The sequence below is a fragment of the Physeter macrocephalus genome, chromosome 7 (genome assembly GCF_002837175.3).
Source record: "Physeter macrocephalus isolate SW-GA chromosome 7, ASM283717v5, whole genome shotgun sequence".
Classification (NCBI taxonomy): domain Eukaryota; kingdom Metazoa; phylum Chordata; class Mammalia; order Artiodactyla; family Physeteridae; genus Physeter; species Physeter macrocephalus.
This window is the reverse complement of record NC_041220.1, coordinates 48,869,946-48,887,493: the sequence shown is the minus strand read 5'-3', so window position 1 is coordinate 48,887,493 and position 17,548 is coordinate 48,869,946. Positions and strand designations below refer to the sequence as shown.

The 17,548-nt window shown below is 39.1% G+C and overlaps 1 protein-coding gene across 1 annotated transcript in view; it reads left to right on the top strand.

The window, feature by feature from the left end:
- Window positions 1–17,548, top strand: part of SPMAP2L (sperm microtubule associated protein 2 like) — an 80,668-nt gene that overhangs the window by 43,016 nt on the left and 20,104 nt on the right. Inside the window, 1 exon segment of the mRNA XM_024132032.3 lies at window positions 1,569–1,680. Coding sequence (XP_023987800.1) covers window positions 1,569–1,680 — 112 coding nt within the window.

Below are 17,548 nucleotides of genomic sequence, written 5' to 3'. Positions count from 1 at the left end.
ATATCTGATAAGAGACTAGTATTCAGAAAATATACAAAGAATTCTTAATACTGTTGAAAAAAGACAAATAACCCAATTTTAAAAATAGGCAAAGGACTTGAATAGACATTTCTCCACAGAAAATATACAAGGAACAAGAAGCACATGAGAAGATGCTAAATATCATTAGTCATCTTGGAATCACATGTTAAAACCCTGAGATTCTACTTCACACCTCTAGAATGGCAATAATAATAATTAATAAAGAGAAAATAACTTGGAGAGGATGTGGAGAAATTGAAACCCTCACACATTGCTGATGGGAATGTAAACTGGTGAAGTTTATGTGGAAAATAGTTTTCCAGGTCCTCAAAATGTTAAACATAGAATTATCATATGATCAGCAACTCCACTCCTAGGCATGTACCCAAGACAGTTGAAAACATATGTTCACACGAAAGCCTGTACATGAATATTCACAGCAGCATTCCCAAATAGCCAAAAAGTGGAAGCAACTCAAATGTTCATCAATGGATGCATGGATAAACAAAATGTGACAAATCCATATAATGGGATATTATTCAACCATAAAAGGAAAGACATACTCATACATGATTCTTGAAAATATGCCAAGTGAAGGAAGCTAGACACAAAAAGTGACATATTTGTATGATTCCATGTATTTGAAATTTCCAGAATAGGCAAATCCATAGAGATAGAAAGTAGATTACTAGTTCCTAGAGGTGAGGAGGGGCTGGGAAGGGGGTAATGGGGTGGGATTTTGATAGGTATGGGATTTCTCTTTAGGGTGTTGAAAACGTTCTGAATTTAGGTAGTGGTGATGGTTGCACAATTTTGTGAATATTCTAGAAAGCATAGAATTGTACACTTTAAAAGGGTGACTTCTGTGGTATGTTAACTATATATCAATTTTTAAAACTAACAGACTACCCCTAGAGGGTAATCATATTTATTTGAGAAAAACTTTTTCCATATTAGGTTTGTAGGTTTGTTGGTGGATAGGTTTCTGTTCTGGGAAAGGAGTGTGTGGGAAAACCACCTATGATAATCGGCCAGGTTGCTGGGAGTTATGTCCAGCACTATCTCAAACTGCACTGCAGAGGAGACTGGCCATCACAGAGGGTTCTTGGTAGTGACTGGAATTTTTATCTCAGGGTTTTAATAGGAGGTTTTGGTAGAAAGTGAAGTATTTTTTAAACTGCAAGTCTCAACCCATCAGTGGATCATGAAATCAATTCCAGTTGTTGTTGTTTTTATGAAATAAAATGAAATTTTAAAAATCAGAATGCATTGCCTAGGGAAAGCATCGTTTCATGATCATTTTATTTCAGATATACAGATTTACATATATTGTATCACAATATAAAATGTACTTCTTACTGTGGATCATAGTAAAACAACTTTGAGAAACACCAATCTAGTAAAAGGAACACTAATGATTATGGGAAAAGATGTTCCTAAGATAGAAACAATATATATATAATTGATTGTAGGTTGATTATAGCAATGAAGAATGCAGTTATTGTTCCTCCAGTGATTATAATATTTCATGTTCCATTTGCATATAGGCCCTTCAGTGATTACTTAAGAGATTCTCTTCAAATCTCTGATCCTTCTCCCCGGATATTACAACTCTCAATAGCCAAAGTCACAAATCCAAACTATGTTCCTCCAAAAAGCGTAAGTGGGTCCATGTGAAAGAAACAGTTCCTGATGGACTTTGTAACATGTAGCATGTTTGTAACTGTAATGTGCTCCCCTCTTATTTCTAGGTGTGTATTTTCCTTTTCTTCATGTTTATTTTACCCTCTTATCAAATGAATTTTTCTGACTATCTCACCTGTGCCTAATGTATCAGTCAGGATTTGACGAGAGAAGCAGAACCACAATGCGTATTATAGAATTAACCTTAAGCAATTGTGAGAGCTGATGAGAAGTCTATGGAAGACTGTTACAGCAGCTGGGACTTGAGTCTGGTCATAGATCTAGAAGAAATGAGAGAGCCTAGGGGTAGTTCAGCAGTCCCCTGGAAGATATTTACTTCAGGAGAGGCCATTACAGGAGAGTCTTGCCTCTTCAGACAAGGGAGGAAGGGCTGATTCTATTGGTAAGGAAGGCTCAGGTATGTTCACGGGTTCAAAGTCCCCTCTTCACTGGAATGTGCCCTTATGTTCCGATTCCAATTTTTAAGGTTCATTTCCTTCTCAATCATTGCCCTAACTTTAATATAGGAGACCATATAAGTTTGGGAATTCAATTTGCGCTGTAATTCACCCACTCACAGAATTAGATTTTGAGCTTGGTTTTGAGAATTTTCAGTCCTGTGACCATTAAAGATAAGGGTTTCTTTTGGGTAAGTCACAAAAACTTTCTTGTCCCTTAACTACACCTTAAGGTGGGAATTTAAAGGCCTGAGCTGGTAATTTCTTTCCTCAAGTTCTCCAGTGCACTTAGAAGCAATGAGCCAACCTCACTATACCTCTTTATTTCACTAAAATGATCTCTGTCAGAAGCTGCTTGGTTACCAAATCTTGCTTTCTGTTTTGTCAGTGCATGCCATGGATTACCAGTCTTTTTTTTTTTTTTTAAACCACTGGCAATAGGATCATTAATAGCTTTAAATCTAATCTGCTCAGAAAACAAATTCCAGATAGTCTAGAACCAGTACAGGCATACCTCAGAGATATTTTGGGTTCAGTTCTAGACCACCCCAATAAAGCAAATATTGCAATAAAGCAAGTCACACAAACTTTTTGCTTTCCCAGTGCATACAAAGGTTATGTTTATACTACTGTAGTCTATTAAATGTGCAATAGCATTATGTCTAAAACAACAATGTACACACCTTAGTTAAAAAAATACTGCTAAAAAATCTCAACCATCATCTGAGTCTTCAGTGAGTTGTAATCTTTTTGTAATAGTAATGTCAAAGATCACTGATCACATATCAGCATAATATAATAAAAATATAAAAGTTTGAAATATTGTGAGAGTATTTCTGACAGAGAGACACAAAGTGAGCAAATGCTGTTGGGGAAATGGTGCCGATAGACTTGCTTGATGCAGGGTTGCCACAAAACTTCAATTTGTGAAAAACGCAGTATCTGCAAAGTACAATAAAACACAGTATGCCTGAACAGAGAACCCATCCTTAAAGTTCTGATCTGATTATCTGTTGCTTTATACCAAACCACCCCCAAACTTAGTGATGTAAAACAACAGTCAGGGGGGAGGAGTCAAGATGGCGGTGTGGGAAGCTGCAGAGTTAGCTCTCCCCACAACTACGGCACCTGCTGGCCGCTGGTGGGGGACTCTAACCTCCAAGGAGACGGGAGGAATCCCAGAGTGAACCGGTAGTATGTAGGGGGACAGAGGGAGGAGAAGTGGAGGCCAGACAAGATCGGCACCCCTGAGGCAGGGGAGATCAGGAGGGGCATGCAGGAGGGACTCTCCGGGAAGAGTGGGAGAGGAGCAGAGGGCAATCACCTGGCCCACTGGGGCCACAGAGCCTGCTGAGCTCCCAAGCTGGTTCCCCCCCTCCAAAGCCCCATCCAGGCCGCGTGGGCCAGGAGGGAGGCCAGGGAGATCAGGAGTGGCAGTGGGGAGGGGCCATCCAGGAGAAGTGGGAGAGGAGCAGAGGGCGATTGCCCTGCTCACTGGGGCCTGGGGAGACTGCTGAGCTCCCAGGCCAGTTCCCTGCCCTCCAAGGCCCCCCCACATTGGTCCTGAGGACATGGGAGGGAGGCCAGGAGATCAGGAGCGGCAGGCGAGAGGGGCCTTCCCAGACCCCAGACCAGAGGAGTGGGAGAGGAGAGGAGGGAGTTTGCCCCGCCCACTCGAGCCCAGGAAGCCTGCTGGGCTCCCAGATGAGGTCCCCTGCCCTCTGAGACCAGGGGTGGGGGGCACGCTTGGGCCCCTTCTGTTCCTTGGGCCTAAGCCCCACCCCCACAGCCCCCAGGACATTTTCCAGCCCTGTGGTTCCTGAGCATAGGCCCCGCCCACCACCCAAACCTTGCCCTTGCTTAGGCCCCGCCCTCCACAGCCAAGGCCTTTCACCACCTCCTTTTTTTTCTTTTCTTTTTAGCATTCAGCAAGTATTATTAAAATGAAAGGAAATTTATGGATGACACTTTGTAACAGTCAGGAACTGCTGATTAATAAAGTTAGTTCGTTATTCTCCTGAAACCTAGGCAGCTATGAGAATTATCAGACGGATCATTTTACTCATTATTTTTGATTAATGCACCCAGATTCTCTGACTCTGAAGAAAAAAACAAAAAACCTCCTCTTTTTCACTATTGTGGTACTAACATACCTTCCGGTTGTTGATTCATCTATTTTTGCATCCTTTTTAACATATCTGTTAGTTTCCTAGTCTAATTTTATTTTTTACTTTGTTATTGTTCTTTTTCTTTTTGCCACCCCACGTGGCTTGTGGGATTTTGATTTGTGAGCACAGGGTCAGGCAGAAGCTCCTGTGGTGGGAGCTCTGAGTCTGAACCACTGGACTAACAGAGAACCTCAGACCCCAGGGAATATTCATCGGAGTGAGGTCTCACAGAGTTCCTCATCTCAGCACCAAGACCCAGCTCTACCCAATAGCCTGCAAACTGCAGTGTTGGAAGCCTTAGGCCAAACAACCAGTAACACAGGAACACAATCCCACTCATAAAAAATAAAAAATGAGACGGCAAAAAAATATGTCACAGATGAAGGAGAAAGGTAAAAACCTACAAGACCAAATAAATGAAGAGGAAATAGGCAATCTACCTGAGAAATTCAATTTGCGCTGTAATTCACCCACTCACAGAATTAGATTTTGAGCTTGGTTTTGAGAATTTTCAGTCCTGTGACCATTAAAGATAAGGGTTTCTTTTGGGTAAGTCACAAAAACTTTCTTGTCCCTTAACTACACCTTAAGGTGGGAATTTAAAGGCCTGAGCTGGTAATTTCTTTCCTCAAGTTCTCCAGTGCACTTAGAAGCAATGAGCCAACCTCACTATACCTCTTTATTTCACTAAAATGATCTCTGTCAGAAGCTGCTTGGTTACCAAATCTTGCTTTCTGTTTCGTCAGTGCATGCCATGGATTACCAGTCTTTTTTTTTTTTTTTAAACCACTGGCAATAGGATCATTAATAGCTTTAAATCTAATCTGCTCAGAAAACAAATTCCAGATAGTCTAGAACCAGTACAGGCATACCTCAGAGATATTTTGGGTTCAGTTCTAGACCACCCCAATAAAGCAAATATTGCAATAAAGCAAGTCACACAAACTTTTTGCTTTCCCAGTGCATACAAAGGTTATGTTTATACTACTGTAGTCTATTAAATGTGCAATAGCATTATGTCTAAAACAACAATGTACACACCTTAGTTAAAAAAATACTGCTAAAAAATCTCAACCATCATCTGAGTCTTCAGTGAGTTGTAATCTTTTTGTAATAGTAATGTCAAAGATCACTGATCACATATCAGCATAATATAATAAAAATATAAAAGTTTGAAATATTGTGAGAGTATTTCTGACAGAGAGACACAAAGTGAGCAAATGCTGTTGGGGAAATGGTGCCGATAGACTTGCTTGATGCAGGGTTGCCACAAAACTTCAATTTGTGAAAAACGCAGTATCTGCAAAGTACAATAAAACACAGTATGCCTGAACAGAGAACCCATCCTTAAAGTTCTGATCTGATTATCTGTTGCTTTATACCAAACCACCCCCAAACTTAGTGATGTAAAACAACAGTCAGGGGGGAGGAGTCAAGATGGCGGTGTGGGAAGCTGCAGAGTTAGCTCTCCCCACAACTACGGCACCTGCTGGCCGCTGGTGGGGGACTCTAACCTCCAAGGAGACGGGAGGAATCCCAGAGTGAACCGGTAGTATGTAGGGGGACAGAGGGAGGAGAAGTGGAGGCCAGACAAGATCGGCACCCCTGAGGCAGGGGAGATCAGGAGGGGCATGCAGGAGGGACTCTCCGGGAAGAGTGGGAGAGGAGCAGAGGGCAATCACCTGGCCCACTGGGGCCACAGAGCCTGCTGAGCTCCCAAGCTGGTTCCCCCCCTCCAAAGCCCCATCCAGGCCGCGTGGGCCAGGAGGGAGGCCAGGGAGATCAGGAGTGGCAGTGGGGAGGGGCCATCCAGGAGAAGTGGGAGAGGAGCAGAGGGCGATTGCCCTGCTCACTGGGGCCTGGGGAGACTGCTGAGCTCCCAGGCCAGTTCCCTGCCCTCCAAGGCCCCCCCACATTGGTCCTGAGGACATGGGAGGGAGGCCAGGAGATCAGGAGCGGCAGGCGAGAGGGGCCTTCCCAGACCCCAGACCAGAGGAGTGGGAGAGGAGAGGAGGGAGTTTGCCCCGCCCACTCGAGCCCAGGAAGCCTGCTGGGCTCCCAGATGAGGTCCCCTGCCCTCTGAGACCAGGGGTGGGGGGCACGCTTGGGCCCCTTCTGTTCCTTGAGCCTAAGCCCCACCCCCACAGCCCCCAGGACATTTTCCAGCCCTGTGGTTCCTGAGCATAGGCCCCGCCCACCACCCAAACCTTGCCCTTGCTTAGGCCCCGCCCTCCACAGCCAAGGCCTTTCACCACCTCCTTTTTTTTCTTTTCTTTTTAGCATTCAGCAAGTATTATTAAAATGAAAGGAAATTTATGGATGACACTTTGTAACAGTCAGGAACTGCTGATTAATAAAGTTAGTTCGTTATTCTCCTGAAACCTAGGCAGCTATGAGAATTATCAGACGGATCATTTTACTCATTATTTTTGATTAATGCACCCAGATTCTCTGACTCTGAAGAAAAAAACAAAAAACCTCCTCTTTTTCACTATTGTGGTACTAACATACCTTCCGGTTGTTGATTCATCTATTTTTGCATTCTTTTTAACATATCTGTTAGTTTCCTAGTCTAATTTTATTTTTTACTTTGTTATTGTTCTTTTTCTTTTTGCCACCCCACGTGGCTTGTGGGATTTTGATTTGTGAGCACAGGGTCAGGCAGAAGCTCCTGTGGTGGGAGCTCTGAGTCTGAACCACTGGACTAACAGAGAACCTCAGACCCCAGGGAATATTCATCGGAGTGAGGTCTCACAGAGTTCCTCATCTCAGCACCAAGACCCAGCTCTACCCAATAGCCTGCAAACTGCAGTGTTGGAAGCCTTAGGCCAAACAACCAGTAACACAGGAACACAATCCCACTCATAAAAAATAAAAAATGAGACGGCAAAAAAATATGTCACAGATGAAGGAGAAAGGTAAAAACCTACAAGACCAAATAAATGAAGAGGAAATAGGCAATCTACCTGAGAAAGAATTCAGAGTAATGATAGTAAAGATGATCCAGAATCTCGGAAATAGAATGGAAGCATGGATTGAGAAATTACAAGAAACGTTTAACAAAGATCTAGAAAAACTAAAGAACAAACAAACAGAGGTGAACAACACAACCACTGAAATGAAAAATACACTAGAAGGAATCAATAACAGAATAACGGAGGCAGAAGAACGAATAAGTGAGCTGGAAGACAAAATGGTTTAAACAACTACTGAGGAGCAGAATAAAGGGAAAAGAATGAAAAGAATTGAAGACAATCTCAGAGACATCTGGCACAACACTAAATGCACCAATATTCAAATTACAGGGGTACCAGAAGAAGAAGAGAAAAAGAAAGGGTCTGAGAAAATATTTGAAGAGATTATAGTGGAAAACTTCCCTAACATGGGGAAGGAAATAGTCACCCAAGTCCAGGAAACACAGAGTCCCATACAGGATAAACCCTAGGAAAAACACAGCAAGACACATATTAATCAAACTAACAAAAATTAAACTCAAAGAAAAAATATAAAAAGCAGCAAGGGAAAAGCAAAAAATAACATACAAAGGAATCCCTGTAAGGTTATCAGCTGATTTTTCAGTGGAAACTGTGCAGGCCAGGAGGGAGTGACAGGATATACTTAAGCTGATGATAGAGAAAAACCTACAACCAAGATTACTCTACCCAGCAAGGATCTCGTTCAGATTCAGTGGAGAAGTCAAAAGCTTTTCAGACAAACAAAAGCTAAAAGAATTCAGAACCACTAAACCAGCTTTACAACAAATGCTAAAGAAACTTCTCTGAATGGGAAACACAAGAGAAGAAAAAGACCCACAAAAACAAACCCAAAACAATTAAGAAAATGGTAATAGGAACATACTTTTTTTTTTTTTTTTTTTTTTTTTTGCGGTACACGGGCCTCTCACTGTTGTGGCCTCTCCCGTTCAGGAGCACAGGCTCCGGACGCGCAGGCTCAGCGGCCATGGCTCACGGGCCTAGCCGCTCCGCAGCATGTGGGATCTTCCCGGACCGGTGCATGAACCCACCTCCCCTGCATCGGCAGGCGGATTCTCAACCACTGTGCCACCAGGGAAGCCCAGAACATACATATTAATAATAACCTTGAATGTAAATGTATTAAAGGCCCCAACCAAAAGACACAAACTGGCTGAATGGATACAAAAACAAGACCCATTGGGCTTCCCTGGTGGCGCAGTGGTTGAGAGTCTGCCTGCCGATGCAGGGGACACAGGTTCGTGCCCCAGCCAGGGAAGATCCCACATGCCGCGGAGTGGCTAGGCCCGTGAGCCATGGCCGCTGAGCCTGCGCATCCGAAGCCTGTGCTCCGCAACGGGAGAGGCCACAACAGTGAGAGAATTAAACTCAAAGAAAAAATATAAAAAGCAGCAAGGGAAAAGCAAAAAATAACATACAAAGGAATCCCTGTAAGGTTATCAGCTGATTTTTCAGTGGAAACTGTGCAGGCCAGGAGGGAGTGACAGGATATACTTAAGCTGATGAAAGAGAAAAACCTACAACCAAGATTACTCTACCCAGCAAGGATCAAAACAAACAAAAAAAAGACCCATATATATGCTGATAAGAGACCCACTTCAGACCTAGGGACACATACAGACTGAAATTGAAGGGATGGAAAAAGATATTCCATGCAAATGGAAATCAAAAGAAAGCTGGAGTAGCAATACTCACATCAGATAAAATAAACAAAAATAAAGACTGTTATAAGAGATAAGGATGACACTACATAATGATCAAAGGATCAATCCAAGAAGAAGATATAACAATTATAAACATTTATGCACCCAACATAGGAACACCTCAATACATAAGACAAATGCTAACAACCATGAAAGGAGAAATTGACAGTAACACAATAATAGTAGGGGACTTTAACACCCCACTTACACCAATGGACAGATCATCCAAACAGAAAATAGCACTACTAAATAACCAAGAGATCACTGAAGAAATCAAAGAAAAAATAAAAAAACACATAGAAACAAATGACAACGAAACATGATGACCCAAAACCTATGGGATGCAGCAAAAGCAGTTCTAAGAGGGAAGTTTATGGCAATTCAATCTCACCTCGAGAAACAGGAAAAATCTCAAATAAACAATCTAACCCTGCACTTAAAGCAACTAGAGAAAGAAGAACAAAGAAAACCCAAAGCCAGTAGAAGGAAAGAACTCCTAAAGATCAGAGCAGAAATAAATGAAATAGAAATGCAGAAAACAATAGCAAAGATCAATAAAACTAAAAGCTGGTCCTTTGAGAAGATAAACAAAATTGATAAACCCTTAGCCAGACTCATCAAGAAAAAAAGGGAGAGGATGCAAATCAATAAAATTAGAAATGAAAAAGGAGAAATCACAGTGGACACTGCAGAAATACAAAGGATTATAAGAGACTACTACAAACAACTGTATGCCGATAAAATGGACAACCACGAAGAAATGGACAAATTCTTGGAAAGGTACAATTTTCCAAGACTGAATTAGAAAATATAAACAGACCTAACACAAGTAATGAAATTGAAACTGTAATTAAAAATCTTCCAACAAACAAAAGTCCAGGACCAGATGGCTTCACGGGCGAATTCTATCAAACATTTAGCGAAGAGCTAACACCGATCTTCTCAAACTCTTCCAAAAAACTTGCAGAGGAAGGAACACTCCCAAATTCATTCTACAAAGCCACCATCACGCTGATACCAAAACCAGAAAAAGATGTCACAAAAAAAGAAAATTACAGGCCAATATCTCTGATGAACATAGATGCAAAAATCCTCAACAAAATACTAGCAAACAGAATCCAGCAACACATTAAAAGGATCATATACAATGATCAAGTGGGGTTTATCCCAGGAATGCAAGGATTCTTCAATATACACAGATCAATGAATGTGATACACCATATTAACAAATTGAAGGATAAAAACCATATGATAATCTCAATAGATGCAGAAAAAGCTCTTGACAAAATTCAACACCCATTTATGATAAAAACTCTCCAGAAAATGGGCATAGAGGGAACCTACCTCAACATAAAAAAGGACGTATATGACAAAGTCACAGCAAGCATCATACTCAATGGTGTAAAACTGAAAGCATTTCCACTAGGATCAGGAGCAAGACAAGGATGAACACTCTTGCCACTCTTATTCAGCATAGTTTTGGAAGTCCTAGCCACAGCAATCAGAAAAGGAAAAGAAATAAAAGGAATACAAATTGGAAAAGAAGTAAAACTCAGTATTTGCTGATGACATGATACTATACATAGAAAATCCTAAAGATGCCACCAGAAAACTACTAGAACTAATCAATGAATTTGGTAAGGTTGCAGGATACAAAATTAATGCACAGAAATCTCTGGCATTCCTATACACCAACAACGAAAAATCAAAAAGAAAAATTAAGGAAACAATCCCATTTACCATCACAGCAAAAAGAATAAAATACCCAGGAATATACCTGCCTAAGGAGGCGAAAGACTTGTACTCAGAAGACTATAAAACACTGATGAAAGAAATCAAAGATGACATAAACAGATGGAGAAATAGACCATGTTCTTGGATTGGAAGAATCAATATTGTGAAAATGACTGTACTACCCAAAGCAATCTACAGATTCAGTGTAATCCCTATCAAACTACCAATGGCATTCTTCATAGAATTAGAACAAAAAATCTTACAATTCGTATGGAAACACAAAAGCCCCCGAAGCAATCTTGAGAAAGAAAAACGGAGCTGGAGGAATCAGGCTCCCCGACTTCAAACTATACCACAAAGCTACAGTAATCAAGACAGTATGGTACTGGCACAAAAACAGAAATATAGATCAATGGTACAGGATAGAATGCCCAGAGATAAACCCACCCCCATGTGGGCACCTAATTTACGACAAAGGAGGCAAGAACATGTAATGGAGAAAAAACAGTCTCTTCAATAAGTGGTGCTGGGAAAACTGGACAGCTACATGTAAAAGAATGGAATTAGAACACTCCCTAACACCATACACAAAAATAATCTCCAAATGGATTAAAGACTTAAATGTAAGACCAGATACTATAAAACTTTTAGAGGAAACTACAGAAACAAAATTGAGTAAATTGTAGTGAGGTGGATGGACATATCCTAGGATGTAGTGTCCCAAGGGTGAGCCTTCCAGAATAATCGGGTAGAAGCTACATGTTTTTTTATGATTTGGCCTTGGAAGTCACATTATGTCACTGCAGTCATACTCTGTTGATTGATGCAGGTACAAGTCTGGCCAAATTCAAGGGGGCAGGACACAAACCCCACCTCTCCGTGAGAGAAGTGGCAAAGAATTTATAGGCACTTAAGAAAAAAGACTTCCTTACCCAGTGATTTGAGTCTTTTGGTATCCTTGAGCATGGTTTTTGTCTGCAGAAAAGGCTGTTCGGAAGTATGCTCTTGATTTAAGTGATTAATAGTTTAAAAAAATTCAAATTAGAAAATCTATTTCATAGTCTTTTAAGTTTAGTTTGGAATTTTTATTATTTTATTTATAATTCTAGCAGTTTTTTTTGTTTGTTTGTTTGTTTGTTTATTTTGGCTGTGTTGGGTCTTCGTTGCTGCGTGGGCGTTCTCCAGTTGCAGCAAGTGGGGGCTACTCTTCATTGCGGTGCGCGGGCTTCTCATTGTTGTGGCTTCTCTTGTTGTAGAGCACGGGCTCTAGGCTCATGGGCTCCAGTAGTTGTGGCGTGCAGGCTCTAGAACGCAGGCACAGCAGTTGTGGCACATGGGCTTAGCTGATCCGTGGCATGTGGGATCTTCCCAGACCAGGGCTCAAACCTGTGTCCACTGCATTGGCAGGCGGATTCTTAACCACTGTGCCACCAGGGAAGTCCCAATAATTCCAGCAGTTTTTGACAATGACTTTTAAGAGTCCTAAGTAATGTTTGATTTGGTTTCCAAACTTAAATACCTTCAAATACCTTATATTTATAAATACATTAAATTTGATTTCTTTTTAAAGTATTTTATTTCAGCCATCTACATTAACAAAACCTTCTCAAATATTAAATAATTATTAAAAATCTAATATGTTAAACTTATAAATATAGTGAACCTGAAGGTTTTTAACGTAAGAATTGATACTGACTAAGGTTCTTGGACTCTTTAATCAATAGAAATTGATAAGAGGCCAGATGAGAAATTCAGGTGAGGCTTTACTGGGACTCGTGCTATAGCAGGAGGGAGGGAAAACAAGTAACACATGCCCTTGCTCACTCCCAGAGAGGGGGTGAGCTGGTCCCTTAAACAGGGTGAAGATAGGGGCCAATAGGTGGATCGGGCCGGGGGGTGGCGTACGTGGTGGGCCCACCCCCTTGGTGGTGCTGGGTACAGGGATCATGCATAGTACCCTACTTTTGCTCCTGGTACCTCAAAAGTGGCAGTTGGGTTTTGGCCTTTTTGTATGATCTTATTGTTCATAATTTGCCCCAACTGCACATGCACACAGTTCTTTTTAGTCCCTTATAATTTCTTTGTATTCTGTTGCTCCAGGAGGCATTTGTCAAGGTGGAAGCACTACAGTCAAGGGTCTCAGGTCCCAGCCAGTCTCAGAATGACATAAATTTAAGATTTCAACTTAATGTTGTAATTCTAAATCAGTTACTCTGTTATATATTTCAAATTGCAATTGTAATGTTATCACTCTTCCAGGCCAAATTCTCTTAAAACATGTACCTGCTTTTTATTTTAATAATATACACTTATTTTTTGTTTTAATAATTTCAAATTTACTGAAAATCTGCAAAAGTTAAAGTCCATTGGCTTTATCATTCTCTCTCCTCCGTGGTGTGTGTGTGTGTGTGTGTGTATTTAATTTTTTCCCTGAATCATTTTTGAAAGTTAATTACAGACATCATATACCCCTTTTCCTCAGTACTTCAGTGTGTGTTTCCTAACAAGAGGACATTATCTTATATAACTACCATACTGTTATCAAGATCAGGAAATTTAACATTGGTATACTATAACTATCTATGGTCCCTGTTCAAATTTCATCAATTCTTGCACATATTTTTTATTAAGACAAAGTATTAATTCTATGATTTTGATTTTCTTAGGTTTTTGACAGTTAATTCTAAATCTTCTCAGAGTTTAAAAATAACACACACCCACAAAAGAAGTCAAGTTACTATTACAGGTACCTGAGGTTACTTGCCACCAGACTTTGTATGGATACACTGTAGGAAGTCCTTTTACCTCTATGAACGTCATACCAAGTCTCTTTTTATAATAACTGTTAGGACTACAAAACTTAAAAAGAAAGGGGTTGGCTTCATAGCTCACTTAATCCATAACTTTTAATGAGATATATTTTATTATAAAATTAATATTTTGTAAAATAAATAATTAATATATTATGTGCAGTAAAAAAAGGCAGCCCAAATAATGCAAGTGAATATGTAAATAAAAATCACTTTTGTTGTAACACATTTTCGGACTTTATGTGAATCACCTCAAAAATGTTCATACCCTTGATTCAGTCATTTTACTTCTAGAATTTTTATTCTCAGAAAATAATCAAGATTGAGAATGATGGGGGAGAGACATGTTGGTATAATGACCTCATAGATTAGGAGAAATTTCATTTCTCCGATTATTAATAAAGTCAAATTGTTCTCCACGTTTATTTGCCATGTATTTTTATTTTCTAAATTTGTTCATGGCTTTATTTTTCTACTGGTCTATACATTTTTTATTGATTCATAAAATTCTTTACATCTTAGGGATATTAATTCTTCATCTGTTACATATGATGTGAATATTTTTCCCAGCTTGTAACTTGAAAGTTTGAGGTTATAATTTATATAATAACAATATATATATATAATATACTAAAATTATAATATATGTATAAAATTTAAAATGTGTAGATCTTATATTGTATAGTTTAATAAGCTTTTAACAAATATATATACCCGTTCATTAACCACCATAATCAAGATACAAGAATAAGTATTATTCTTGACTGAGAAGCCCAAATGATCTTTTCTCTTTATTTTGTTAATGTGCAGACTTCTGTGCATAGTTGCTTAGAGTTGGTTTTTTTTTAAACCAGGAATTTTATAAAATGATTTTCTGGATCTATTAAAATGGCCATATGATTTTTCTCCTTTATTTTACTAATGTGATTAATTACATATATTCATTTTAAAAGAAAGAAACCAGCCTTACTTTCCTGGGAAAATCCCACTTAGACATTATGAATTTGATTTCCTGATATTTTAGTGAGGAACTTTGCATCTATGTTCATGATGGATAGTGATCTATAGTTAAAAATATATCTGTTGAGTTTTGGAATTAGGGTATGTTGGTCTTGTAAAATGAGTTGAGAAGTATTTCCTGCTTTTTTATTCTCTGTGTATTTGTGTAAGATTCATATTATTTTTTCCTTAAATATTTGAGATAATTTACCCTTAAATCAATCTGAGCTTAGTGTTTTCTTTATGGGGAGGTTTTTAATTATGAATTAAATTTCTTCAGGTATTCCTTTAGGGTATAGGTCAAATCAGATTTTTTATTTCTTCTTGTGTCTGTTTTGTATTTTAAAAGAATTTGTCCATTCTTCTATGTTGAATTTATTTGCATAGAGTTTTTAATGGTAATATATATTTTTTTCTCTTTAAGAGCTTTAAGATATATAGTGGTGACACTTTAATTCCTGTTTGTTAATTTGTTTTCTCTTTTTATTTCTTGATCAGGCCTGCTAGGGATTAACCAATTAGCTTTATTAATCTTTCCCAAGAGTCAACTTTTGTATTTGTTGATTTTTTTCTCAATTGTTTTTAAGAATTTCTTTTACCATTTCTTATAGAGTGGATCATTCAGTTTTTATTACTCTGAAAATGTTCTTTTTTTTTTTTTTTTTTTTTTTTTTGCTGTACGCGGGCCTCTCACTGTTGTGGCCTTTCCCGTTGCGGAGCACAGGCTCCGGACGTGCAGGCTCAGCGGCCATGGCTCACGGGCTTAGCTGTTCCGTGGCATGTGGGATCTTCCCGGACGGGGGCACGAACCCCTGTCCCCTGCATCGGCAGGCGGACTCTCAACCACTGCACCACCAGGGAAGCCCTGAAAATGTTCTTATTTTATTTTTATTTGTAAAGGATATGTTTGTAGGATATACAAACATATTTTAGGTTGATAACGCTTTAGATTATCTTTTCATGATCTTCTGGCCTCCATGGTTTCTGGCGAGATGCCAGCTAAAATTATAATTTTTACTCTATATTTAATGTATTTTTTTCTTCTGGCTATTTTAAGATTTTCTCTTTATCTTTGGTTTTTAGCAGTATGGCTAAATATGCCTACATGTAGTTTTCTTGGTATTTGTCCTACCTGTGGTTCCCTGAAATTCAAGGATTTGTGGGATGTTGCTTTTAATCAAATTTTTCAATTGTTTCTGCTATCATTTATTCAGACTTTTTTTCTGTGTCATTCTTTCTCTACTCTGAGGCCTCTAGTTATACCTGTGCTATATCATCATATTCTATACCATAGATCACTGAGGTTGTTTTATTTTTTTTCAATATTTTTCTCTATATGCTTTATTTTAAATAATTTATATTCACCTGTACTCAATGTCATCAGTTCTTTTTACCACAATGAACAATCTTCTGTTAATCTCATCCAATGGATTTTTAATTTAGATGCTGTGTTTTTCAGTTCTTGGATTTCCATTTGGTTTTTAAAAAATATATGTAATTTACATATTTCTCTTGGACCTTTAATCTCTTCACTCATTGTATCCATCTTTGGACCCCATTCAAGTTTCACTTATTTTTCCTCTATAATATCCTTTATAGAGGAATAATCCAGTTCAAAATCATGTGTTGTCAAGTATCTTTAGTCTCCTTCGGTCTGGAATGGTTCTTCTATCTTTTTTTGCCTTGTTGACCTTGAACACTTTTGAATATTACCATGCAGTTATTTTATAGAATAGCGGACAAACTGAATTTGTCTGAATGTTTCTTGTAATTAGGGTAAGATTATGAATCTTTGGTGTTTATTCACATACATACACACATTTTCATCTATATTTATTTCCATACCGATTTATATATGATTTTTCACCTTTACCTCCAATTCTTATCCAACACTACCAAGTTTATTCTTTTCCTCTCTTTCCTTATTTGTAATGCTTGTCTCTGAAAGTTAAAAACCTGGCTCCCATTACCCTTAATACATGTCCTCTCTGTGTATAATCATTCCCCCATCTCTGCTGTCTTCTCTTTCTGCATGTGGGCTCTTACACCCTGCACTATGCCACTCAGTCTCTGACACTTCATACTGGGAGGCCCCTTCCCAAAGCTCTGATCTCTTACTGGTGTCTCTGATATCTCAAGCCCTCTTACTTGGTTGACCCTTCTCTTGATGCTCTGGCCCTAACATCCTGCTATGGGCCACTGTGCCTTCTCCCTTCCCACCAGGCTGAGACACCTCCCTTGCTTTGCTCTCCCAAATGATCAGGAAGGGGCGAGGATGAACTGCTTTCCTTCTTTCAAGAGTCTTATCCTGTCTAGTTTCTGCCTACTTCTGATTGCTTTCTAGTGCCTTCAAAGAGTTTTGTTTTGTTTTCAGTGTTTTATTCAGAGTCTCTAACTGTTATACGCAAGAAGATTAGTTCAATACAAGCTACTCTGCTATTACTGGAAGCAGAACTTCTAATTTGCCTTTTAATTTTGTTGGGTTACCTTGAGGTTAAAATTGTATGTGTGGTAAAACGCATAATCTTATTATTTTGAGGTTTCTTCCATTGCTTTATGATTAGAAAATTCTACCCAAAAAGAATTCAGAAAATCACCCCCAGTGGTGTGCTTGTACTGGCTCACAAGAGCTGATGGTACACATCTCTTTCTAACTTTGCATTTAGTGAGATCGATCACCTTCATAGTTTGAAATTGACCATGGTGGGAATTTTTACACCATAGAAATTGGCAAGCACTACAAATCAGTCTTTTTTCTCTGAGGAGGTAACTGTTAAAACATTTACCAGCACACCACTGGTCACTTCTATTTTCCTGTAGTATTTGTGTGGTTTCTTTTTTTTTTTTTTTTAACATCTTTATTGGAGTATAACTGTTTTACAATAGTGTGTTAGTTTCTCCTTTACAACAAAGTGAATCAGTTATACATATACATATGTTCCCATATCTCCTCCCTCTTGCGCCCCCCTCCCTCCCACC